The sequence below is a fragment of the Ranitomeya imitator genome, unplaced genomic scaffold (assembly GCF_032444005.1).
Source record: "Ranitomeya imitator isolate aRanImi1 unplaced genomic scaffold, aRanImi1.pri SCAFFOLD_170, whole genome shotgun sequence".
NCBI classification, from domain to species: Eukaryota; Metazoa; Chordata; class Amphibia; order Anura; family Dendrobatidae; genus Ranitomeya; species Ranitomeya imitator.
Window position 1 is genome coordinate 442,110 of NW_027194006.1, and position 27,613 is coordinate 469,722.

At 47.2% G+C, this 27,613-nt stretch overlaps 1 protein-coding gene across 2 annotated transcripts in view; it reads left to right on the plus strand.

The window, feature by feature from the left end:
* Positions 1–375: 375 nt before the first annotated feature.
* Positions 376–27,613, plus strand: part of LOC138654531 (5-oxoprolinase-like) — a 48,693-nt gene continuing 21,455 nt past the window's right edge. Inside the window, exons 1-19 of one of the 2 annotated variants that reach the window (XM_069743462.1) lie at positions 376–473; positions 557–597; positions 8,285–8,475; positions 8,576–8,767; positions 8,943–9,057; positions 9,180–9,303; positions 9,387–9,582; positions 9,653–9,818; positions 10,505–10,643; positions 10,785–10,852; positions 11,020–11,285; positions 13,448–13,560; positions 13,645–13,815; positions 14,928–15,065; positions 15,676–15,814; positions 21,181–21,293; positions 24,340–24,491; positions 24,580–24,740; positions 25,879–25,980. In XM_069743462.1, coding sequence (XP_069599563.1) covers positions 8,401–8,475; positions 8,576–8,767; positions 8,943–9,057; positions 9,180–9,303; positions 9,387–9,582; positions 9,653–9,818; positions 10,505–10,643; positions 10,785–10,852; positions 11,020–11,285; positions 13,448–13,560; positions 13,645–13,815; positions 14,928–15,065; positions 15,676–15,814; positions 21,181–21,293; positions 24,340–24,491; positions 24,580–24,740; positions 25,879–25,980 — 2,430 coding nt within the window. In that variant the 5' untranslated portion in view covers positions 376–473; positions 557–597; positions 8,285–8,400. Of the gene's footprint in view, positions 598–8,284; positions 8,476–8,575; positions 8,768–8,942; positions 9,058–9,179; positions 9,304–9,386; positions 9,583–9,652; positions 9,819–10,504; positions 10,644–10,784; positions 10,853–11,019; positions 11,286–13,447; positions 13,561–13,644; positions 13,816–14,927; positions 15,066–15,675; positions 15,815–21,180; positions 21,294–24,339; positions 24,492–24,579; positions 24,741–25,878; positions 25,981–27,613 lie in introns of both variants that reach the window. The other variant, XM_069743461.1, reaches the window with a different exon arrangement.

Below are 27,613 nucleotides of genomic sequence, written 5' to 3' on the forward strand. Positions count from 1 at the left end.
GATATTTGCAGCCCTGATGTCATTATGTGCAGAATTACATATATACGAAAATGACCTTTTTTCCCTTCATGCAAATCTATCTCTGAGCAATCACCCTGTCTATTCCAGCATGTGTACATGCAGACTCTGCTCCTGCACTGCTGTATACTCACACACCAGCGCCCTTATATACCCTGCTCGCAGGTCACATGACCCCACACTGCACAGCACCAGGCCATGTGGCTGCACCTTTTATCTGAATGACTGTCCTGGCCAATCACAGGCGGCTGCTCATTACTCCTGGTTTTCATTGGAGGATTAGGAGGCGTGTGGATAAATCTGCATTCAGGAATGTTAACCCCTTCAGCGCAGCAGGTTAGTGAGTGTTCACAGACACATGACACCAGGAGCCGGAGGAGAAGCAGCAGGTGAAGAATCTGCAGGAAGGGAATATACAGGACACGTCTGGCCATAGATACAGAGGAGGGCACATGGTCAGTACAAGCGGATCTGCCGACAGTTCTGTGTCTCTAGCCTGAGCCGTGCAGCCCCCCAATCACTGTCCGTCCTCCCCCAGGAGCAGGATTTCACCAGCTGATCGTGGAGAGTCGTCATCCGGTAGGTGGGAAGTGAGCGGCGCCGTCACACAGGTCCGTAATTCACACTGCCGCAGCGGATCTAAGAAATCGTCACCGGCTCCATCTCCTGGCAGAAAACGCAGGTGCAGATTTGATGCGTTTTTCTTGTGGATTTTGTGTGTTTTTGTTGCGGATTTGCTGCGGATTTTGTGCGGATTTCATGCGTTTTTTTACCCCTGCGGATTTCTATTATGTAATGGTACAGAAACGCTGCAGAACTGCACAAAAGAATTGTCATGCTCCTTTTCTGAATTTGCTGCGTTTTCAGTGCAGATTTTTCCGCACCATTAGCGCAGCATTTTTTTTGCCATTGATTTACATTGTACTGTAAATCACTTGCAGATCTGCAGCGTTTCTGCGCGGAAAAAAAGGTGCAGATCTGCAGGAAATCTGCAACGTGTGCACATGGCCTACGAAATGTTGTAAAGAACTCGGTGGATCCCGGCACTAATTAATGTGGGCGCTTGTGTTTCGGGTTTGTTTTTTCCATTCGCTGCTTTTATCGCTTTTTGTTTTAAAGAATTACAGAAAATCATGTGTTATATGCGGCGTTACATAGGACTGCAGGTTATATCTCCTACATTATCTGTACTCAGAGAGCTATCACTTTGTTATCTGTGGTGTTACATGGGACTGCAGGTGACATCTACTACATTATCTGTACTCAGAGAGATATCACTGTTATATGTGGTGTTACATGGGACTGCAGGTGACATCTACATTATCTGTACTCAGAGAGATATCACTGTGTTATCTGTGGTGTTACATAGGACTGCAGGTGACATCTACTACATTATCTGTACTCGGAGAGTTATCACTGTGTTATCTGTGGTGTTACATAGGACTGCAGGTGACATCTACTACATTATCTGTACTCAGAGAGTTATCACTGTGTTATCTGTGGTGTTACATAGGACTGCAGGTGACATCTACTACATTATCTGTACTCAGAGAGTTATCACTGTTATCTGTGGTGTTACATAGGACTGCAGATGACATCGACATTATCTGTACTCAGTTACCTGTGGTGTTACATAGGACTGCAGTCATTTATCCTTGGTGCTCTCTCTGCATATTTCACAGTCGGGGGGTGATCGGCAGTGTTCGTCGTCTATTTTTTATATTATCTATCTAAACAAACAGTACTTGACGCCTCGTGGGACTGGAGATGATAACGAGTTGTTAAAGTGGAAATCATAAACTTCTGCTGCCAATAAAGATTCTAGGTGTAAGTGCAAACTGATCATGTGAGTAATAGAAAGTGAAGGGACTGGTGTCCAGGGAATGGGGCGGTGGGCCCTGTGCTCTGGGTGCTAAGATGGTCGGGGGGCAACAGTCCACTCTGGTCTTGTCAGGGTATTTAGATACAGAGCACAACAAGAAATGGTGTTAAGGGATATTCACAAGTTTGAAAGTTATCCCCTATTCATGGTATATGGCCGTGTTCGCCAACTCTGGTCCTCAACAGCCACCAACAGGTCATGTCTTCAGGATTTCCATACAAATGATCCATGTAAATCAAAATTAATATCCCATGGAGGTCTGGATTTCAAATGATACTCAAAATCCAAGTGGAAAATCAAATTACAGGCTAATGCAACTTCAGTAGAAATGCCTCAAGACAAGGACATGATGCTCAGTTGTGTGTGTGGCCTCCACGTGCCTGTATGACCTCCCTACATTGCCTGGGCATTCTCCTGATGAGGTGGCGGACGTTCCCCTGAGGGATCTCCTCCCAGACCTAGATTAAAACATCAGTCAACTCTTGGAGATATAATGTCCGAGATGTGCTCCATTGGATTCAAGTCTGGGGAACGGGCAGCCAAGTCCATAACCTCAATACCTTCATTATGCAGGAACTGCTGACACACTTCAGCCACATGAGGCCTAGCCTTGTCATTTATCAGAAAGAACCCAGGGCCCACTTAATCTGCTTATGGTCTCACAATGGGTCTGAGGAGCATTCAGGGTACCTCTGGCTTGCACACGAAGGGCTGTGCGGCTCTCCAAGGAAATTCATCTCCACACCATTACTGACTCACTTCCAAACCGGTCATGCTTGATGTTACAAGCAGCAGAACGTTCTCGATTACGTATCCAGACTCTGTCACGTCTGTCACATGTGCTCACTGTGAACCTGCTCTCATCCATGAAGAGCACATGATGCCAATGTCGAATCTGCCAATCTTGGTGTTCTCTGAAAATTGCCAATCGCCCTGCATGTGCAGCGCCCCAGAGTCCTGGTCGTTGCAGTAATGTCGCTCTGCCACTAAGGGGAGTGATGTTATGTCTGATTGCACTAAAGGAGTTCACCTGACCAGGTATCAGTGTCACACATTACACTTCACACTCCGGCCACCAGGGGGAGCAAAAGGCACTATGTATTAGGCCACTCCTCACACTTTTTTAAAACTGGGGGTTGGATAGGAAGTTAGGGCAGAATGCAGCCTGGGAGAGCTCCAGGGAGGACCTGTCAGGGGTGGGTTCCTGGCAGGTACCTAGCAGAAAGGACAGACAGTTGCGGAGCCGCGCCTGCACTACCTTGCGGCGGCATCCTAAGGAAGGACACGAAGCAAAGGATATTGTGGAGAAGTGAGAAACGAAATCGCAGCACAAGGAGATAACCAGTAGGAGTCGTGCCCCGAGATCGGCAACATCCTACTGAGGCGCGTGGCCGGAACACCGAGGAAGTAACAGACTTCAAGCATTACTTCAAACAGCGGCAGGACAGTTGATTTTAGGTTGGCTGTCTCCCTTACATCACCTAAGCAGACATAGAGGGCAAAGTTGGAGAGGGGCATCTCTAGGGTCCCAGAATAGCTCCGAACCTACCCGTCATATGGGTGCGTCCTAGCCAGATAAATTTGGGGGACAGAAAAGAGAAAGAACGAATACGAAAGTTGTGAGGACTATCCCGAATGCTCAGCAGGGAAGGACTACAACAAACAAGCGCTAGTTGGTAGGCACTGATTTCTACCTGCAAAGGGAACTCTGGATGTGCCTTCGGACCGGCCGGACTCAGCCACCCCAGGTAACAGTGCCCTGGATTGTGGATCCCGAAGTCTTCAGTAAAAAGGTAAAGAGACTGCAACCCTGTGTCCTCGTTATTAACTGCGCCTCACATCATCACCACCTACTCTACTGGGAAGCCCTGGGGATATACTTCACCTGTGGGAAGGTATACCATCTAGCTGCCATTCCATCACCCCAGCGGACCCCTAAGCAGAGTCGGTCACCCTGACCGAATACCACAGGTGGCGTCATGAACCCTTGACAACTTTCATCACCCCTTTTATTGGACGCCCCTTAGCAGGGTCACGGACCGGGTCCAGCCACCGTGACAACCCCAGCACCGAGACAGAGAGAACCGGTACCGAGTACCCTGAGGCCCTGTGTCTGGGGGCGCTCCACATGGTGTTGGGTTGTAAGCGCAACACCCACTTGTGAAGGTCGAGCCCTAATGGAATCTGTTTATGACAGTTTGAGCAGACACATGGATGTTAGTGGCCTGCTGGATGCAGGTAGCAATCCTGATGTTGGGTTGTTGTTCTACGGCCCCTCCACATCTCTTGGTGTACTGGCCTGTGTCCTGATATCTGCTCCATGCTCTGGACACTGTGCTAACACACAGGTACCCTTCTTACCATAGCTCACATTCAGCGTCGGACTGGAGCACCTTGGGTCCACCAGAGAAAATCATTCTTGGGGACCACTATGTATCTACATAGAAATAAATTCAAGACCACCATTTGTGCGGTAAAAAGCGCTTATATCAGGGTATAATATAAGGTAGTTCACGTCTTAATTATGTAGCAGGGGTTGGGGTAGCCCCCTCGTGGAATATAATGCAGCTCCCCTCATAGGGTATAATACAGCACCCCACAAAATATAATGCAACACCCTCATAAGATATAATGTAGCACCCTCATATGGCATAATGCAGCCCCTCCACAGAATATAATGTATAATGCAACCCCCTCATAAGGCAGACCTCCATAGAATATACTGTAGACCCCTCATAGGGCATAATGCAGCTCCCCTCATATAGTATTATGTAGCCACCTGAAAGAATAATGCAGCTCCCCACATATATTATAATGCAGCCCCTCCACAGAATATAATGTAGCCCCCTCATAAGGCAGCCACCCATAGAATATACTGTAGCCCCCTCATAGGGCATAATGCAGCTCCCCTCATATAGTATTATGTAGCCACCTGAAAGAATAATGCAGCTCCCCACATATAATATAATGCAGCCCCTCCACAGAATATAATGTAGCCCCCTCATAAGGCAGCCCCCATAGAATATTCTGTAGCCCCCTCATAGGGCATAATGCAGCTCCCCTCATATAGTATGATGTAGCCACCTGAGAGAATAATGCAGCCCCGCACATATAATATAATGCAGCCCCTCCACAGAATTTAATGCAGCTCCCTTCATATAGTATGATGTAGCCCCCTGAGAGAATAATGCAGCCCCCCACAGAATTATAATGTAGCCCCCTCACAGGGTGTAATGCAGGCCCCTCCACCATCATGATTGTTCTCCCCCTCCACCATTGTACTGATAACCACCTCCATCATTGCTTTCTTCCCCACCACCTCCATCATTGCCTTCCCCACCACCATCATCATTGCCTCCCCCATCATCACCATCATCATTGCCTCCACCATCATCATTGCCTGAAGCGTGAATATTCATTTCTCTTTAACAGCGGGGACAGGCTCCTGTCTAGCTGCTGCTCTCTGGCACCAGGAGTGCCCCCCTTGACTCAGGGGCCCCATAACAGCTGGGTGTACCGCTATTAGCGACACACGACTGTCTTGGGGCCCCTGGAGCAGTGGGGGCCCTAGGCAGCTGTTGGCCAATATGCCAGCAGGTGTCAGTGCCTGGGCCCACCGGAGAATCCTCTGGTTCTCCGGTGGGCCAGTATGACCCTGCTCACATTGATGTGGCATCCTGGATGAGCTGTACTACCTGAGCAACCTCTGTGGGTTGTAGAACACCGCCTCATACTACTGTACAATAACTCTAGGGATGAAAGCAATGACAGAATGCAAAACTGACCAAAACACCAGCCAAAAATGAATGAGGACAGAGCAATGGTCTGTGGTTACTCCCCGCAGAAGCGCTCCTTTATAGGGCTGTCTTGCTAATTGCCGATCATTTCTAGCTGCTACCTGTTCCATTTGCACAACAGCAGGAGAAATTGATTCACAATCAGTGTTGTTTCATTACTGGACAGATTGATTTCACAGAAGTGATTGACTTGGAGTTACATTGTGGTGTTTAAAGGTTCCCTTTATATTTTTGAGCAGTGTAATTACACGTTTCTGTGTAATCTCCAGGGATGATCATCTCGGGGCTGTCGATGTTTCCAGACAGTTGTTTGTTTTTTTTATTTGGACTTTAAAAGTCATTTTGCTACAATTGTCTTCATTGAACCATAAAACTATTTATTTTCAAAGCCAAGAACAGAAATAATTGGATTAATGATTATCTCCGAGGAATGTGCCAAAGAATTCTGCTGTCAGCTGTTTGAAGCTTCGATTCAGACTTTGCCTTGTCACATCCCCTTCCCCTCATCCCCATCTACTCATGGACCTTTCCATTCTGTTGTCTCAGTGAACATGTCCCATCTGCAGACCTCATTTTATAGAGCAGAAGGATATATAGTTTTTGGGGAAAAGGATTAATCCATGTTTTTTTTTCCTGAGGTTCGGAGTCCAGTGGACGGTCCTTATCAATCAGTGACTTCGCCCACTTCACTCAATCATGCTTCGTTTTGGTTTGGATTCTCTATGTATTCACTTAATGTGCATCTTTCTTTTCTTTCCATGTGGTGTTTTTTTAAAACCTCTTCAGGAAAAAGAAAACACTCGAAAAACTTCCCATATGCACCTCAATATGGATTCCCTTAGAAATTAGTAGGAAGAGTTTTCGAAGAGTTTTTGAAGCCTAGATTCTGTAATACACGTGCGTTGCAGTATATAGCAAAACTCCCAATATCTTGTGAATGCAGCCATAGTAGTTCCCTGGTCTTCGCAACATATTATTATTATTATTATTATTTATTATTATAGCGCCATTTATTCCATGGCGCTTTACATGTGAGGAGGGGTATGCATAATAAAACAAGTACAATAATCTTTAACAATACAAGTCACAACTGGTACAGGAGGAGAGAGGACCCTGCCCGCGAGGGCTCACAATCTACAAGGGATGGGTGAGGATACAGTAGGTGAGGGTAGAGCTGGCTGTGCAGCGGTTTGGTCAATCGGTGGTTACTGCAGGTTGTAGGCTTGTCGGAAGAGGTGGGTCTTCAGGTTCTTTTTGAAGGTTTCGATGGTAGGCGAGAGTCTGATATGTTGTGGTAGAGCATTCCAGAGTAGGGGGGATGCACGAGAGAAATCTTGTATGCGATTTTGGGAAGAGGAGATAATTGGGGAGTAGAGAAGGAGATCTTGTGAGCATCGGAGGTTGCGTGCAGGAAAGTACCGGGAGACGAGGTCGCAGATGTATGGAGGAGACAGGTTGTGGATTGCTTTGTATGTCATGGTTAGGTTTTTGTACTGGAGTCTCTGGGTGATGGGGAGCCAGTGCAGGGATTGACAGAGGGGAGAGGCCGGGGAATAGCGGGGGCACAGGTGGATTAGTCGGGCAGCAGAGTTTAGAATAGATTGGAGGGGTGCAAGAGTGTTAGAGGGGAGGCCACAGAGCAGGAGGTTACAGTAGTCAAGGCGGGAGATGATGAGAGCATGGACTAGGGTCTTTGCAGATTCTTGGTTTAGGAATGTGCGGATCCGTGAAATATTTTTGAGTTGGAGGCAGCAGGAAGTGGAAAGGGTTTGGATATGTGGTTTAAAGGAGAGATCAGTGTCAAGGATTACCCCAAGACAGCGGGCTTGTGGGACTGGGGAGAGTGGGCAGCCGTTTACTGTAATGGATAGGTTCGTTGGGGAGGTCGCGTGAGATGGGGGAAAGATGATGAATTCTGTTTTGTCCATGTTAAGTTTTAGAAATCTAGTGGAGAAGAAGGATGAAATAGCAGACAGACATTGAGGGATTCTGGTTAGTAGGGAGGTGATATCTGGTCCAGAGATGTAGATCTGTGTGTCGTCAGCATAGAGATGATACTGAAAGCCGTGAGATTCTATGAGCTGTCCCAGGCCAAAGGTGTAGATGGAGAAGAGCAGGGGTCCTAGAACTGAACCTTGCGGGACTCCGACAGATAGGGGGCGAGGTGAGGAGGTGGTGTGTGAGTGGGAGACGCTGAATGTACGGTCAGTTAGGTATGATGAGATCCAGGATAGGGCCAATTCTGTGATATTATCCACCTTCTAAGTATGTGTGACCAATAGCCATGGACATATTAGGTGGACATTCCATCATGGAGTCAAAAGAACAGAAGGAAGCTTCATAACAAGAAAGTTATAGGAAAGCCCATAGAAAAGGAACCGCATTGGCAGTAGTCCACTTTCCGAACTGGAAATTTTATTGGCATCATCAGAGTTTCATGACAAGGCAATGTTTCTGACAGTGTTCTTCTTCAGGCTTCTAGTGGAACCAGGATATTGACAACAAGAATCAGGCTTGCAATATCTAGGCTTGAAGCAACATTTCTAAACAATACCAATTAAGAAAACTATTCTTGCTTTTTATCTAGAGCTGTGAGGTGGCCAAGCTTTAGTGGCCGAACTTCAAAAGTTCCAGTTTGCCATAGACCGTGGTGGCACCTTCACCGATGTCTTCGCGCGATGCCCTGGAGGAAAGGTTCGTGTCATGAAATTATTGTCTGAGGATCCAGCAAACTACAAGGACGCTCCCACCGAGGGAATCCGGCGGATCCTAGAAAATGTAAGAGGACAAAACAACTGATTTCACGGAGATGGAGCATTGCTCTATATTGTATAATTTAAGTTCTGTTTTTATTTTGTGGGTTTTTTTTCATCTCCAGGAGACTGGGTGTACGTACCCCCGGGACCAACCTCTGGACACACAGCAGATAGAATGGATACGGATGGGGACAACAGTGGCGACCAACGCTCTTCTGGAACGAAAAGGAGAGAGGATCGCTCTGCTGATTACAAAAGGTTTCAGAGATTTGCTGCATATTGGAAACCAAGCCCGGCCTAAAATCTTTGACCTGGTGAGCCTCCATGTCATATGGACCATATTCAGGGCTGTAGCCATAGGGGTTGCAGAGGTAACAATGGAATCTTGGCTCTGGTACCAATTAAAGTCGTTCTGTCACGTATTATGTGACACTTGTATTATAGTTGGCACATGGTAGATGTGGCTCCTGTCCATGTTTTTCTTCTAAGGAAATTCGTATGCCTGAGGTTCTGTATGAAGAAGTGATTGAGGTGGAGGAAAGAGTCGTTTTGCATCAAGGAGGCTGTCAGCTTCCTAAACACCCTTCTCTGAAGACCTTCATAGGTGAGATCAGATGTTGTGGGACGCCTGGCCGATATCTCACATGACATCTGTCTGGTATTTGGTGGTCGCTTTATCAACCATTAAACTGAATGTGATAGATATTGGTGTCTTCCCGTATTCAGGGTCCACAGGTGACACCCTAGAAGTCTGGGAGCCAATTAACATGGAGAAGCTGAGGATCCTGCTGCAAGGTGTCTTGTCCAGGGGGATCCGCAGTCTCGCTGTGGTCCTGATGCACTCATATGCGTGAGTGGAGGAGTCACTTTGTGGGATACTTTCCTTAGCAATTCCTATTTTTCGTTATTTAGATGTTACTTTGTCGCCCACAGATGGTCGTCTCATGAGCATCAGATTGGGGAGCTGGCGCGTTCCTTGGGTTTCACCCATGTGTCTCTTTCCTCGGAGGTAATGCCAATGATTCGGATGGTGCCCAGGGGCTTCACGGCTTGTGCTGACGCCTATCTGACCCCGTGTATACAGAGATATCTGGATGGGTTTCGCAGCGGCTTTCAGGACCATCTCAGGGTGAGACTTTTTTTAATCGCAGCCCCTTTGGCAGTGATGCTGAATTCACGTGATCTGTCACTTTTTTCAGGATCTCCAAGTTCTCTTTATGCGCTCAGATGGAGGACTGACTCCAATGCACAGCTTCAATGGGTCACGTGCCATCCTTTCTGGACCAGCAGGGGGCGTAGTAGGTTACGCAATCACCACCTACCAGCCCGAAAATCCTCAGCCGGTTATTGGCTTTGATATGGGAGGTGAGATAGAAGATCAATGGGGAATTCACCTCCGAACACGATTATCAACTTTCCACATAATCTGTCAACGTTAATGACTATCTGTATACAACATTGCTGACTTTTTCCAATAATAACCAGCAGAATAGTGAGTGCAGCTCTTGAGTATAATACAGGATGTAACTCAGGATCAGTAATGGATGTACAAAGTGACTGCACCAGCAGAATAGTGAGTGCAGCTCTGGGGTATAATACAGGAGGTAACTCAGGATCAGTATTGTATGTATGTACACAGTGACTGCACCAGCAGAATAGTGAGTGCAGCTCTGGGGTATAATAGAGGATATCATTTGGGATCAGTAATATGTGTACACAGGAGCTGCCAGCAGAGGATCTTGATGATTTGTACACTCAGCAGCAGAACCTTCCTCAGACGACCATTAATAACCTCGGTGATAGCAGCTGAGGCTATAACTGCGGAGATTTCTGCATGTGATGCTTATGCTCCATACTAAATATATCGAGAGATTTTGAAAGCTTAGTTTCCACTTTTGATAATTTCCAGATCAGTGACGTCTCCATCCTGTGATTTCCACCACTTTCCTTCTTGTAGTGGCAATGCTGAGGCTTGTAGTACCTGCTGCTGTAGGGCACTAGGAGATCAGAGATTCGGATACTTCTCACCCTCGCTCCTCTCTCCCTACCAGGGACCTCCACAGACGTCAGCCGCTATGCGGGGGAGTATGAACATGTGTTTGAGGCCACCACCGCGGGGATCAGCATCCAGGCCCCGCAGCTGGATGTGAACACGGTGGCTGCTGGCGGGGGCTCCATGCTTTTCTTTAGGTGGGTGTATAGAGACATTCGTACCAGTCATTAGGAGACTGCAGCGACTTTCATCCTTACCTGAAGAGCTTTGTTCACACGGCCGTTCATCTGACCAAATGTTATAATAATATTAATAATGGACTCTGATCTGTTTTTCAGATCGGGATTGTTTGTTGTGGGGCCGGAGTCTGCAGGAGCCCACCCTGGACCCGCGTGCTACAGGAAGGGTAAAAGGCTTTAGGATGGGGATTCCAGTCATATATGGAAGGAAGTCAGTGACTGGAATCATTCCTAGAATCTATTCAAAGGCCGAATGTCCTGATTACTTGGTACTTTCAAGACATTTATGTGACCCTTTCCCAAACCATCAGTAAACACACCCGTCCTTCTCTAGGGGGACCCCTGACGGTAACCGACGCCAACCTCTGTCTAGGCCGTCTCCTGCCTGATTACTTTCCTCGGATCTTTGGTCCATCTGAGGACCAGCCTCTCTCAAAGGAAGACACAACTCGAATGTTTAAGGAACTCACTTTGGAAATCAACCAATTCCAACATGGCCGACCAGGGGGCGGAGCTTGGCTTAGCGTTGAGGAAGTGGCCATGGGTTTCATCCGAGTGGCCAACGAAGCCATGTGTCGCCCAATCCGATCACTCACTCAGGTGCGGACTGATGGGCGACTGTAATATCCGTATTCATGAGTGAACCTCTAATCTGTCACCCCTTAGATGCTGCATCAGTTGCATCCATGTTTAGACCAAGATATTGTGGTACGCCTGTCAAAATATTGCCCATCCCCGCTCTTCACAGGGGATTCATAGGGTGTTGTTAGATTTACAGCACGCTGCGGTACACTGGCCTCGCAGTGTGTTATACAAGCGATTACAGGTTCAACTCCATAAAGGGCGTCTGAAAAATGTGAAAAGTAGCTGCAAAAATAATAATAGAAAAATTAAATAATTTGCTGTAGACATAAAAGCATAAGGCTATGTTCACAGCAAGCTTTACACTCCCATTAGTGGCTCTGTCCGGGATTCTGTCTAAATTTAGTCCCTGAAAAAGCGGAATCGGGCGAAACCGCAGACGAAGTCAATTTGTGCTCTGACTGTGAAGTGAGAAGAAAGTGCAGTCATCCACAAATTGGTGTCCTCCTCGAAAATGTGGACACTGCGGAAAAAGAGGTCAGAGGGAGCGCAGAGTGACTCCGCATGCTTCATTATAGTCATTGGCTGCACCACCATTTTTATCCACAGCATCAGACTGAAGCCCCAACGTGATGTGAACAGGACGTAGAGGGTCCAGTCTACTCCATTACTATTCTGTGAACAATGATAGAAACTCATTTGGTGTCGCCATGTAAATAAAAGCTGGAAAAAAACATAAAAAAAAACACTAGAATTGTCTTTTATGGTCAATTCTAAAAACATTAAAAAAAAAACAGTCAAAAAGTCCAAATGTAACAATGAACCTCCTGCCACAGAAAACAAGGCAGAGAAAATAAAATATACTAACTCTGAAAAAAAATAAAACTGAAATATACTAACCCTGAAAAAAAATAAAATATACTAACCTCGAAAAAAAATAAAAATATACTAACCCTGAAAAAACAAAACTAAAATATACTACCCCCCCAAAAAAAATAATCATAAAATATACTAAAACCAAAAGAAAACAAAACTAAAATGTACTAACCCCGAAAAAAATAAAAATAAAATGCACTAACCCTGAAAAAAACAAAAATAAAATATACTAACCCCGAAAAAAATATATATACTAACCCTGAAAAACAACAAAAATAAAATATGCTAACCCTGAAATAAATAAACATAAAATATACTAACACTGAAAGAAAACAAAAATAAAATATACTAACCCTGAAAAAAAAAAAAATGCACTAACCCTGAAAAAAAAAAAAAAAAATGCACTAACCCTGAAAAAAACAAAACTAAAATATACTAACCCTGAAAAAGAAATACTAACCCTGAAAAAAAAATAAAATAAAATATGCTAACCCCCCAAAAAAATAAGCATAAAATATACTAAAACCAAAAGAAAACAAAAAAATGTACTATCCCCGAAAAAAAATAAACATAAAATATACTAACACCGAAAGAAAACAAAACTAAAATATACTAACCCCGAAAAAAATAAAAATTAAATATACTAACACCGAAAGAAAACAAAACTAAAATATACTAACCCCGAAAAAAATAAAAATTAAATATACTAACCACGAAAAAAAAGAAAAATAAAATATACAAACCCCGAAAAAAATAAAAATAAAATATACTATCCCTGAAAAAAATAAACATAAAATATACTAACCCCGAAAAAAAAATTTAAATAAAATATACTAACCCCGAAAAAAATAAAATACACTTACACCGAAAAAAAATAAACATAAAATATACTAACCCCGAAAAAAAATAAACATAAAATATACTGACACCGAAAAAAAATAAAATCTAGATACAATAGTTTGAGAGTAATATATGAAGATGTATGTAAATGTGATCGCACAGACCGGCAGAATAAGTTACCGCACAGTGAATGTTATAAAAATGCAATCCCGAGCAACAATGGCGGAATTATGTTTATTCTTCAGCATTCCAATGCATAACATTTTTTTCTTTTTTTACCATTGTATTATTTTCTATAACATATTAAATGGTCGCCTTTAAGGCTACTGCTCACCCCTCTATAAAACAGCGAGCCCTCATGTGATATTAGCAGAAAGATAAAAAAAATTGTGTCCAGAAATTGTGAAAACAAATGACTGTGATATCGGTGAATAATATTGAGTGTGTTTTCCTTTTGTGTACAGGCCAAGGGTCACGACACGTCTGGTCACGTGCTGGCGTGCTTTGGAGGGGCCGGGGGGCAGCACGCTTGTGCTATCGCTCGTTCTCTCGGCATGAAGACCGTGTTTATTCACAAGTGAGCGGCTCGTATTGTTCCTTTCTTGCTCTAGAACCCACGAGTCGGTTTATTGACCCCGGATTTTGTGTCGGTTGTTTCCAGATACGGGGGCGTGCTGTCGGCGTTCGGCATGGCGCTGGCGGACGTCGTACACGAGGCTCAGGAGCCGAGTTCTGTGCTGTACAGTAAAGACTCCTTTCCGCTGTTGGAGGAGAGAATCGCAGCCTTGGAGTCGCAGTGCATAGAATCTCTCCGGCAGCAAGGATTTCACCGGTAATTGGCGCCGTAGATATTAGTTCCTGGTCCAGAAGTATTATATGTAACATTTACCAGGTGTCTCAGTTTTTACAATGCACCCAAGTTTACCCCCAAAAATCAAGTATGTCAGCCCTTGCTGCATTTCTAGTGTAGCGGCATGTTACAGGGGCTGACCTTCTGACCTCTCCTTGGTGGTGGGATATTTTACACTTTTCCCCCTTACATTCCATGTCCCCTAATTCCTGTTTTTGTGCCAGGCAATGTAGTGGCTAATGCCCAATCCTCATGGTCTTCTTCACTTTAGTTGTTAGCGCCAGTTTTCTCGACAGTTTAGGAGGTAATGTCACCGTACCTGGTGGTCTAGGGTAATGGAGACGTAATTATCTGCATCCCTGGTGGTCGAGAGCAAAAGAGATGATAATGTCACCGTCCCTCTGGTCTCCGTTAGTAAAGAGGTCAGTGTTGGCACCCCTGATGGGCTAGAACAGCGGGTACGTTAATTTCTTCATCCCTGGTGGAGGTGAAAATCTAATGCCACCACCCCCTGTGATCTAGGCCACCCTTGTTGTCTAAGCTCTTGGAGAGGTTGGTGCCTTTTTCTCCAGAACCGTTGTAGAATCAAAAGTTACCCTCAAGCCATAGGCTAGGGAATAACTGGGATGGACCCCTGGAGTCCCCAGTGATCCTGAGATCAGTGCTCTAGAACCCCACGGGATCGGAGGTTCGCATGATCGTCCTCCGCTCCATCCATTGTCTATGGGACTGCTGAGTACAGTGTTCCTCTATTTCTGGCAGTGCCATAGACAATGAATGGAGCGGAGGCCGCGTGTGTGCTCCTCTGCTCCATTCCTGACATGTTCTCAGGGTTACAGAATTCCCATCTCAGGATCATCGGGGCGTCCAAGCTGTCGGACCCCCAACGATCAGCAATTTATCCACCATTTATAGTGGTAAGGAGAACTTGTTTTTTTTTTTTTTTTAGATTAACCTTTAATCTCTTGTCTACGTTTGCTTCTCTTGTGATCTGATTTTGGCACTTCGGCATTTTAGGCTTTTCGCACTTTGGGGTTCTTGTATCAGGACCCCGTAAATCGCTGCTCATACCGTGTATATATCATCTCATACAGGTCACAAATCGACACGGAGCCCTTCCTCCATCTCCGGTACGAGCGGACTGACTGTGCACTAATGTGCTCCGCGAGAGGTTACCCCGGTGCCCCCAACTCCTGCCGTGCGGGGGATTTCAAGGCGGCCTTCACTGCCAGGTACCATCCGGGAACTCATTGGATTCTACATATCGGCGCGACCTCTCTGTTGTGTCCCCGTATGCCAAACTTCACCGTGAAAGTCCTTCCCTTCTCTCCTACTTATCCCCAGTAATGTCCTCCAGTCACACCCAGAGCTGCGTTTATGAACTTGCATGGACCCACGCGACACCATAATTCGCATTGCAACAAATGAACAAAGTCAACTCTCCAACATTACGTGTCGGCAGCTCTTATGCAGAGTTATGCGTCTCCAATCTCCACACCAACCCCGTGCAATCGAAACCTTTCCTCGGGTGATATTCCCGCCATTTATGTCTTCTCACCCAATGTGTATAAGTCATGAAGAAGAGGGTGAGAAGTAAATATAGGTTCAGATAAGGTGAACTACATAGGAGCAGTATACGGAAACCAGTGAGACATTATTGTGTTATTTTTAGGTGCATTGGAGAAAAAGAAAAAAAAGTTCAGATATTTCCTTCTCTTCTAGTAAATGTAAGGATGAAAAAGGCGACTCGGTCAAAGGATGGGAGAACAATAGTTCTTAAGATAATAAACGTCCCCCCCCGTCATATTTATGATTTGTTAATATAAATGAGACCCTTGACAGGTACATGAAGGAGTTTGGATTCACCATCCCGTCCCGGAATATTGTGGTGGACGACATCCGTGTGCGAGGAACGGGGAGCACCGGCGTCCGCTGTGAGACTCGTATTGTGCCCAGTGGACGGCCGGCTCGTGTGGAGACTGTGAGTGACAGGCGGCAGCACCAAGTGATAGAAACACGCGATTATGTATGCTCCCCCCAATGAAAGTATGTGCCCCTCCATGTAAGAGATTCCACCGCCTGCTCAATGTATGTGCCCCCTTCCACTTAGTGTATACTCCCTCACTTCTCTCCAGTCAAGGCGTGCTCCCACTCTTCTCAACGTACAGGCGACCAATCGTCCATTCATGTGTCCTCTTACCTCAATGTCTACTCCCCATCACCTCAGTGTCCGCACCCTCTCCCCTCAGTGTGTGCGCCCTCTCCCCTCAGTGTGTGTGCCCTCTCCCTTCAGTATGTGCGCCCTCTCCCCTCAGTGTGTGTGCCCTCTCCCCTCAGTGTGTGTGCCCTCTCCCCTCAGTGTGTGTGCCCTCTCCCCTCAGTGTCCACGCCCTCTCCCCTCAGTGTGTGTGCCCTCTCCCCTCAGTGTGTGTGCCCTCTCCCCTCAGTGTCCACGCCCTCTCCCCTCAGTGTGTGTGCCCTCTCCCCTCAGTGTGTGTGCCCTCTCCCCTTAGTGTCCACGTCCTCTCCCCTCAGTGTGTGCGCCCTCTCCCCTCAGTATGTGTGCCCTCTCCCCTCAGTGTGTGTGTGTGCGCTCTCTCCCCTCAGTGTCCGCGCCCTCTCCCTTCAGTGTGCACGCCCTCTCCCCTCAGTGTGTGCGCCCTCTCCCTTCAGTATGTGCGCCCTCTCCCCTCAGTGTGTGCGCCCTCTCCCCTCAGTGTGTGCGCCCTCTCCCCTCAGTGTGTGCGCCCTCTCCCCTCAGTGTGTGCGCCCTCTCCCCTCAGTGTGTGCGCCCTCTCCCCTCAGTGTGTGCGCCCTCTCCCCTTAGTGTCCACGTCCTCTCCCCTCAGTGTGTGTGCCCTCTCCCCTCAGTGTCCACGCCCTCTCCCCTCAGTGTGTGTGCCCTCTCCCCTCAGTATGTGTGCCCTCTCCCCTCAGTGTGTGTGCCCTCTCCTCTCAGTGTGTGCGCCCTCTCCCCTCAGTGTGTGTGCCCTCTCCCCTCAGTGTGTGCGCCCTCTCTCCTCAGTGTGTGCGCCCTCTCCCCTCAGTGTGTGTGCCCTCTCCCCTCAGTGTGTGCGCCCTCTCCCCTCAGTGTGTGCGCCCTCTCCCCTCAGTGTGTGTGCCCTCTCCCCTCAGTGTGTGTGCCCTCTCCCCTCAGTGTGTGCGCCCTCTCTCCTCAGTGTGTGCGCCCTCTCCCCTCAGTGTGTGCGCCCTCTCCCCTCAGTGTGTGCGCCCTCTCCCCTCAGTGTGTGCGCCCTCTCCCCTCAGTGTGTGTGCCCTCTCCCCTCAGTGTGTGCGCCCTCTCCCCTCAGTGTCCGCGCCCTCTCCCCTCAGTGTGTGCGCCCTCTCCCCTCAGTGTCCGTGCCCTCTCCCCTCAGTGTGTGTGCCCTCTCCCCTCAGTGTCCGCGCCGTCTCCCCTCAGTGTCCGCGCCGTCTCCCCTCAGTGTCCGCGCCGTCTCCCCTCAGTGTGTGCGCCGTCTCCCCTCAGTGTGTGCGCCCTCTCCCCTCGGTGTATGTACCCTTTCCTCTCAAAGTATTTGCCCTCTCCCCCAGCATATGTGCCATCTTCCCTCAGTGTATGTGCCCTTTTTCCTTAACATATGCCTCCCTTGCCTGAATTCCAAAAACCACAAAGAATTGGAGGCTAATTAGAAGTGAGCGGTGGCTGATCTGATTCACTTTGATTAACATGGCAGAGATGCGCTGCTTATCCACCATCCACATTCCAGACATTAGATTGTCACACACACGTCACCTATCTGCTAGATAAATGTCACACACACGTCACCTATCTGCTAGATACATGTCACACACACGTCACCTATCTCCTAGATACATGTCACACACACGTCACCTATCTGCTAGATACATGTCACACACGTCACCTATCTGCTAGATACATGTCACACACACGTCACCTATCTCCTAGATACATGTCACACACACGTCACCTATCCGCTAGATACATGTCACACACACGTCACCTATCTGCTAGATACATGTCACACACGTCACCTATCTGCTAGATACATGTCACACACACGTCACCTATCCGCTAGATACATGTCACACACGTCACCTATCTGCTAGATACATGTCACACACGTCACCTATCCGCTAGATACATGTCACACATGTCACCTATCTGCTAGATACATGTCACACACACGTCACCTATCCGCTAGATACATGTCACACACACGTCACCTATCCGCTAGATACATGTCACACACACATCACCTATCCGCTAGATACATGTCACACACACGTCACCTATCTGCTAGATACATGTCACACACACGTCACCTATCTGCTAGATACATGTCACACACGTCACCTATCTGCTAGATACATGTCACACACACGTCACCTATCCGCTAGATACATGTCACACACGTCACCTATCTGCTAGATACATGTCACACACGTCACCTATCTGCTAGATACATGTCACACACACGTCACCTATCCGCTAGATACATGTCACACACGTCACCTATCTGCTAGATACATGTCACACACGTCACCTATCCGCTAGATACATGTCACACACACGTCACCTATCCGCTAGATACATGTCACACACACGTCACCTATCTGCTAGATACATGTCACACACACGTCACCTATCTGCTAGATACATGTCACACACACGTCACCTATCTGCTAGATACATGTCACACACACGTCACCTATCTGCTAGATACATGTCACACACACGTCACCTATCCGCTAGATACATGTCACACACACGTCACCTATCCGCTAGATACATGTCACACACACGTCACCTATCTGCTAGATACATGTCACACACGTCACCTATCCGCTAGATACATGTCACACACGTCACCTATCCGCTAGATACATGTCGCACACACGTCACCTATCCGCTAGATACATGTCACACACACGTCACCTATCCGCTAGATACATGTCACACACACGTCACCTATCCGCTAGATACATGTCACACACGTCACCTATCCGCTAGATACATGTCACACACACACGTCACCTATCCGCTAGATACATGTCACATACACGTCACCTATCTGCTAGATACATGTCACACACGTCACCTATCCGCTAGATACATGTCACACACACGTCACCTATCCGCTAGATACATGTCACACACACGTCACCTATCCGCTAGATACATGTCACACACACGTCACCTATCCGCTAGATACATGTCACACACACGTCACCTATCTGCTAGATACATGTCACACACGTCACCTATCCGCTAGATACATGTCACACACACGTCACCTATCCGCTAGATACATGTCACATACACGTCACCTATCTGCTAGATACATGTCACACACGTCACCTATCTGCTAGATACATGTCACACACGTCACCTATCTGCTAGATACATGTCACACACGTCACCTATCTGCTAGATACATGTCACACACACGTCACCTATCTGCTAGATACATGTCACACACACGTCACCTATCTGCTAGATACATGTCACACACGTCACCTATCTGCTAGATACATGTCACACACGTCACCTATCTGCTAGATACATGTCACACACACGTCACCTATCCGCTAGATACATGTCACACACACGTCACCTATCTGCTAGATACATGTCACACACACGTCACCTATCTGCTAGATACATGTCACACACACGTCACCTATCCGCTAGATACATGTCACACACACGTCACCTATCCGCTAGATACATGTCACACACACGTCACCTATCTGCTAGATATATGTCACACACACGTCACCTATCTGCTAGATACATGTCACACACGTCACCTATCTGCTAGATACATGTCACACACGTCACCTATCTGCTAGATACATGTCACACACACGTCACCTATCTGCTAGATACATGTCACACACACGTCACCTATCCGCTAGATACATGTCACACACACGTCACCTATCTGCTAGATACATGTCACACACGTCACCTATCTGCTAGATACATGTCACACACGTCACCTATCTGCTAGATACATGTCACACACGTCACCTATCTGCTAGATACATGTCACACACACGTCACCTATCTGCTAGATACATGTCACACACACGTCACCTATCCGCTAGATACATGTCACACACACGTCACCTATCTGCTAGATACATGTCACACACGTCACCTATCTGCTAGATACATGTCACACACGTCACCTATCTGCTAGATACATGTCACACACGTCACCTATCTGCTAGATACATGTCACACACACGTCACCTATCCGCTAGATACATGTCACACACACGTCACCTATCTGCTAGATACATGTCACACACGTCACCTATCTGCTAGATACATGTCACACACGTCACCTATCTGCTAGATACATGTCACACACGTCACCTATCTGCTAGATACATGTCACACACACGTCACCTGTCTGCTAGATACATGTCACACACGTCACCTATCTGCTACATACATGTCACACACACGTCACCTATCTGCTAGATACATGTCACACACACGTCACCTATCCGCTAGATACATGTCACACACGTCACCTATCTGCTAGATACATGTCACACACGTCACCTATCTGCTAGATACATGTCACACACGTCACCTATCTGCTAGATACATGTCACACACGTCACCTATCTGCTAGATACATGTCACACACGTCACCTATCTGCTAGATACATGTCACACACGTCACCTATCTGCTAGATACATGTCACACACACGTCACCTATCCGCTAGATACATGTCACACACACGTCACCTATCTGCTAGATACATGTCACACACACGTCACCTATCTGCTAGATACATGTCACACACACGTCACCTATCTGCTAGATACATGTCACACACACGTCACCTATCTGCTAGATACATGTCACACACGTCATCTATCCGCTAGATACATGTCACACACATTCATTATACCCAATAATCCAATGCCAGGCAAATTCTGTGTATTGCAATCACTGGACTTATGTCCCACTCGACCACTGAATAATTGTGCACACAGGACCCTACACAGACACAACCCACCCGTGTGACACTTTTTACACTCTCACGCCAATCACCAGCTGGACACACTCCACCTACCTATTGAATAAACTCTCTTCTGATCACATTTCACGCTCACGCCACTTGCCTGCTGGCCACACTTCACATTCACATGCCACCGGCACTGACGACAACCCACCACATCCACACTGGACATCTGCCGCACACAACTCACCCACTCCACTCGCCCAGTGGACACACATCCCACAAACCAATGATGTCTTTTATTTTAGTGCTATCGACTTCTCTGTTTTTAATCTGACAACACTTTATTTCTCCTTTCTTAATCTGTCACCTCCTCGCAGGTCACTAAATGCTATTTTGAAGAAGGATACATGGACACCAGTGTGTATCTTCTGGAGGACCTATCCTGTGACCACACAATTGATGGGCCGGCCATTATTATTGATAAGAACAGGTGCGGACATCACATAATGCCGAGATTATGAAGTATTGAATCTATTGTGGCCATCTACGGATCAATAAGATCTGTCAGTGGATGAGTGTAATATGAGCTTCCAGTACTGGAGAGGCTGTGGGCCGTATGGTGCCCTTACACATTAGATGATGTTTTCCCGACAGCTATCATTCCCAACCCCTCTCACCCGTACACATTAACACCATGCTGAGCATTCATATGTTTCCTATGGGGAGAGTGGAGCTAGCCAATGCCAGGCTCATCTGCCAGCGGTTTATTTATCTGCAGAACAAAGAAGGCTTGAATTCAAGTTGCCCCAACCATACCTTCCCCAACATTATGTCAGGAGGCTCCTGTCCACATTAGTTGCTATTCTGGCCAGAATCGGTGGGATAAACTATAGAAAAAATCTGTTCAAGGGCCTAGATATAGTTTCTGTATTGTCAGACAATTTGACAAGCAACAAATAATTTTATTTGGAAACAAAGTTGCCTTAACCCCAACAAAAATCATTAGAAGTGCTGACTACTTAATGTATCCTGTGTAATCTGCTGCTCACTGCCTGTTGTCAAGTGTAATCCGTCTCTAGCAACAGAAGTACTGACCCAAATTACAGGAAGTGAGGGCAGGTCTCTGTCTCTTTACAGGAAGTGGGGGCGGGTCTTTGTCTCTTTACAAGGAAGTGGGGGCGGGTCTTTGTCTCTTTACAGGAAGTGGGGGCGAGTCTTTGCCTCTTTACAGGAAGTGGGGGCAGGTCTTTGCCTCTTTACAGGAAGTGGGGGCGGGTCTTTGCCTCTTTACAGGAAGTGGGGGCAGGTCTTTGCCTATTTACAGGACGTGGGGGCAGGTCTTTGCCTCTGTACAGGATGTGAGGGTGGGACTTTGTCTCTTTACAGGAAGTGGGGGCGGGTCTTTGCCTCTTTACAGGAAGTGGGGGCAGGTCTGCCTATTTACAGGAAGTGGGGGCGGGTCTTTGCCTCTTTACAGGAAGTGGGGGCAGGTCTTTGCCTATTTACAAGGAAGTGGAGGTGGGTCTTTGCCTCTTTACAGAAAGTGAGGGCAGGTCTTTGCCTCTTTAATGAGGAGGAACTGCCCCCAAGTTATAGAAAAATGAGACCATTCCTGGACTTATTAAACTGGTATGCGCACTAAAAGCAGGTTTAAATTGTTGAGGGGGATGAGTGCAGAAGGACCGTGCTTTTATACAGGTCTAGTGTGGAAGAGAAAGTACAAACAGGTTATAGTTATATCCGTCTTCAAGTAGCTGACCATTACGTAAGTCACGTTCGGCTATTAAAATGCACAAATAGTGTCTGTGAACTTCCAAGTGAAAAGATAACATAAAAAATTATCTGCTACAAAGTCAACATGTGGACTAAGGCCTGTTTCACACGTCAGTGTCTCCGGTACGTGAGTTGACACTTTCCTCACGTACCGGAGACACTGACACACGTAGACACATAAAAATCAATGCATCTGTGCAGATGTCATTGATTTTTTTGCGGACCGTGTCTCCGTGTGCCAAACACGGAGACATGTCAGTGTTCGTGGGAGCGCACGTATTACACGGACCCATTAAAGTCAATGGGTCCGTGTAAAACACGTACCGCACACGGACGTTGTCCGCGTGAAGTCCGTGTGCCGTGCAGGAGACAGCGCTACATTAAGCGCTGTCCCCCCCACTGGTGCTGAAGCTCCCTCATTGGCTGTCGCTGCTTCCTGTTCTGGCCGCATCTTCTCCTGTATGCGGTCACGTGGGGCCGCTCATTTACAGTCATGAATATGCAGCTCCACCTCCCATATGGGTGGAGCCACATATTCATTACTGTAATCGGTGGCCCCACGTGACCGCATACAGGAGAAGATGCGGCCAGAACAGGAAGCAGCGACAGCCAACAAGGGAGCTGGGTGAGTATTTTCAGAACAGCGGGGGGGGCGCACAGGGGGTGGGAGGGCGGTGGGCACATAGATCTTTATTTTAAATACTATTATTCATATCTTCTCTGCAGCAAACGCTGCTGCAGGGAAGATATGAATCGGGGCTTCAGCACCAGATGCTGGTACGTGTGGTATCCAGCACGGTGCGTGTGGTACCCAGTGGGCACACGGGCGGCACAAGTGTGCCGCACGTGTGCCACACTGATGTGCCACAGAAACGTAGGGCCACACGGACACGGATAATTCCGGTACCGATTTTTTTCCGGTACCGGAATTATCTGGACGTGTGAAACCGGCCTAAGAGGAAGAGACGGAGAACAGGAAGGAGCACAAGGAACTTGTAGAATAAGAAAAAGAGGGGGAATAAATCCAAGAACCCCTCACAAGGCTGGGTGGGAGTGAGCAGACTTAGGGTACTGAGAGCATGAGCCACTGAAGAGTATCCTGGGCAGCCGTGAGGAATCGTGAGGCTCCGATCTATTATATTTAGTTCTTCTGAGTGTTTATTAAATCTTGTAGAGTAGAGGGAGTCTCGGGTCACTCATATGTAAGATCACATGGAGGCTGCTTGGTTTTGTCTAAAGATGCCTCTTTAATCGAGACGTGGAACCTGACATAAGGGAGAGGAAGGAAACCGCAGGTTTGATAGACAAGGTGGAAGAGGTCGTGAAATTGAATAAGGACAATGTTTCTTCCGATATAGTCTTGATTTTGAGGCACGTCCACCTGCTGTAGAGGCATGAGCCGGTGTCAGAGGAGCTCCTCCGGCATGTATGTGACATGACCAGTCACCAATATCAACTGGACAGTAACTTGTACCTCTAACCCCAAATTGAGCACAAGTATAAAGCCTTTTGAGAAGTCCTTGGCGCTAAAGGAACTGGATGAACTGTTGATCACTTGGCTACAATTACTAGACCCAATGATCATCTTGAGATATCCTTGCATCTCTGAGCTGTAGGCAAAGCACATGATATACTAAGGGGAGTCCATGCATGGCCGCTCAGGGCTGCAAATCTGGTGTTCACGTGCTTTCTGGTATGAAATCAAGCCTGTGACTGAACGATAAACCTCTGGATCCAGGTTTAACATATGTTTGTATCTTTAGCACTGTGTTGGTGGAGCCTGACTGCACGGCCTCAATAACAGAGTATGGTGACATCCACATTGCTGTGGGGAGCGGAAAGCAGAAAACGATTGGACCGGAGCTCGACACCATCCAGTTGTCCATCTTTTCCCACCGTTTTATGAGCATCGCCGGTCAGACTCTTATATTTTCTTGTATTACGTGAGTAGAAGACCTACGTCCATTTTGTTATTAATCAGACATCCCCCTCTTTCTGCTTAGAACAAATGGGCCGAATCCTTCAAAGAACGGCCATCTCCACCAACATCAAGGAACGCCTGGACTTTTCTTGCGCTCTCTTTGGTCCTGATGGAGGTTTGGTGTCTAATGCCCCCCATATTCCAGTGCATTTAGGGGCGATGCAGGAAACTGTCCAATTTCAGGTGAGGCCTCTTGCATCTATCACCAGCTCCTCAGGACGCCAGTCTTGTTGTAATGTCTACCGGAGTGAGATGTGCCAAATTCTAGAGTCTTGTTCCTCTAAATGAATGTGACACATCTTTCCCCCTGCCGTGCACCTCCACAAGGACTGCAGTCCAGGCAGGGACCTTAGAACATTTGTTGTCATTTATGTCACTTTTCTGGCCCAAATTGTGATGGGGGTTTTTTTCGTCCGGGCTCGGCCATATTCCTACCACTGGGTGATGCCCACTTTCAAGGAAGGAATGAGAGGAGCCACGACTGGCGTAAAAAAAATTACAAAGGTCACAGCATTTTTTTTCAAGGTTTCAAACAGTTTTGCGCCTAAAATCTAAACTGATGAACTAAGACTTCTATTTTTTTTTAACCCAATATGGTAGAACATACAAATTTGTAGTATTTTTTTTTATACTTTCCTCTTTGGTAACAACCTGCAGAATAAAATCCTGAAGACCACGTGGGAAAACAAACAAACAAAAAAGAAACCTTAATGAGCTTATCCACTACTATTACACGATAGGTCATCAATGTGTGATTGGCCAGGGTCCGACACCTGGCGCGCTCGCCGATCAGCCGGTATCGGTGGTGGCAGCCTCCAGCCGGAAATACTCGCTTGACGAGCTGCTTCTCTACTTCTATTGGTCACCGCAGGGTAATATACATCCGCCTCCGATTCAAATCAATAAGAGGCGGATGTGCAGTATCCCACGGCAGCCAATACAAGTAGACTGAGCAGCTCGGCAAGTCAGTACTTCCAGCCGGAGGCCACCGTCGATAACGGCTTATCGGTGGGAGTGTTGGGTGTCATACCCCGGCCAATCAGACATTGATGACCTACCCTAACGATAGATCGTCGATGTAAAAAAAAGTAGTGGACAACCTCTTTAATTTTATAAAATATAAAGAATGCGGCCCACCCCAGGAAAAAACACAACCTGCTTCGTAGATCGGAAAGTAGGAAACATGTAGGGTTCTTGGATTGTGCTCTTTTTTCCCTGCTCCATCCAGTCCTGGACCGCACTGATTATTTCCATCATTCGGACAATTCAGGATATCTTTGTGATTTGACTAAATGAGTTTTACATTTTTGTTTGGTTTTAGATTAGAAACTTGAAAGATGATCTGAAAATGGGTGACGTGATTCTGAGCAATCACCCATGTGCCGGGGGCAGTCACCTGCCGGATCTGACAGTGATCACACCAGTAAGTGGCCACCGAACACCGGCCTTATCTTTCTCCGTATGTCATAGTCTCAGAGTATCATTTTCTGTTTTTATATGGTTATTTTTTATTGCCCATGTTGATTTTTACCTGCACAGCGCCTTATGTAAGATTGTGGCCGTGCCTGGTACTACAGCCTATTACTACTCACTTGAATATAAAGCCATCACTGTGCTGATTTAAAGATTATTATTGGAATTGTATCCCCCGTTGGTCATATCATGGCTCATATGATAATTAATTCCCTTTTTATGTTATATTTTTAAGACATTCATCGTTTGATAAAAATGACCTGGGAACGACTGTTTCTCTGTTCCTTCCCTGCACTCTGCTTTTTTTGGCAGCTCCATAGAGAATAAATGGAGCGGTGGTCGGGCATCCGGGAGCCCCATAGAGAATAAATGGAGCGGTGGTCGGGCATCCGGGAGCCCTATAGAGAATAAATGGAGCGGTGGTCGGGCATCCGGGAGCCCCATAGAGAATAAATGGAGCGGTGGTCGGGCATCCGGGAGCCCTATAGAGAATAAATGGAGCGGTGGTCGGGCATCCGGGAGCCCCATAGAGAATAAATGGAGCGGTGGTCGGGCATCCGGGAGCCCTATAGAGAATAAATAGAGCGGTGGGCGGGCATCCGGCAGCCCCATAGAGAATAAATAGAGCGGTGGTCGGGCATCCGGGAGCCCCATAGAGTATAAATGGAGCGGTGGTCGGGCGTCCGGGAGCCCCATAGAGAATAAATGGAGCGGTGGTCGGGCATCCGGGAGCCCCATAGAGAATAAATGGAGCGGTGGTCGGGCGTCCGGGAGCCCCATAGAGAATAAATGGAGCGGTGGTTGGGCGTCTGGCAGCCCCATAGAGAATAAATAGAGCGGTGGTCGGGCATCCGGGAGCCCCATAGAGAATAAATGGAGCGGTGGTCGGGCATCCGGGAGCCCTATAGAGAATAAATAGAGCGGTGGTTGGGCGTCTGGCAGCCCCATAGAGAATAAATGGAGCGGTGGTCGGGCGTCCGGGAGCCCCATAGAGTATAAATGGAGCGGTGGTCAGGCATCCGGCAGCCCCATAGAGAATAAATGGAGCAATGGCCGCAGCAGCAGGGCGCAGGAGTGCCGCTCATCCAGCACCCTCCATTCACGTCACTACAAGCCTCAGGAGTGCTGCCCGCACGGGTCATCCAGCTATACACAGCGACAGCTTATATACCAAGGGACTTGCCCTCCTACCCTATGCCTGCCACCTACATATGTATCCTAGCGTGCATCAAGTAACCCCATGAATAAGGCCCGGGAGGGTCGAAACGTTGGGTTTCTATCTGCACTTTTTGTTTCCTTTTTGTGGCAACCTGTTTTGTGAACACAATAAACTTGTTATATATTTGCATCATACCAGCTTCAAGTGTGCAGTAATTTTTGATATTGGAGCAATAGTCGGGCATCTGGCAGCCCCATAGAGTATAAATAGAGCGGTGGTCGGGCGTCCGGGAGCCCCATAGAGTATAAATGGAGCGGTGGTCGGGCATCCGGGAGCCCCATAGAGAATAAATAGAGCGGTGGTCGTGCATCCGGGAGCCCCATAGAGAATAAATGGAGCGGTGGTCGGGCATCCGGGAGCCCCA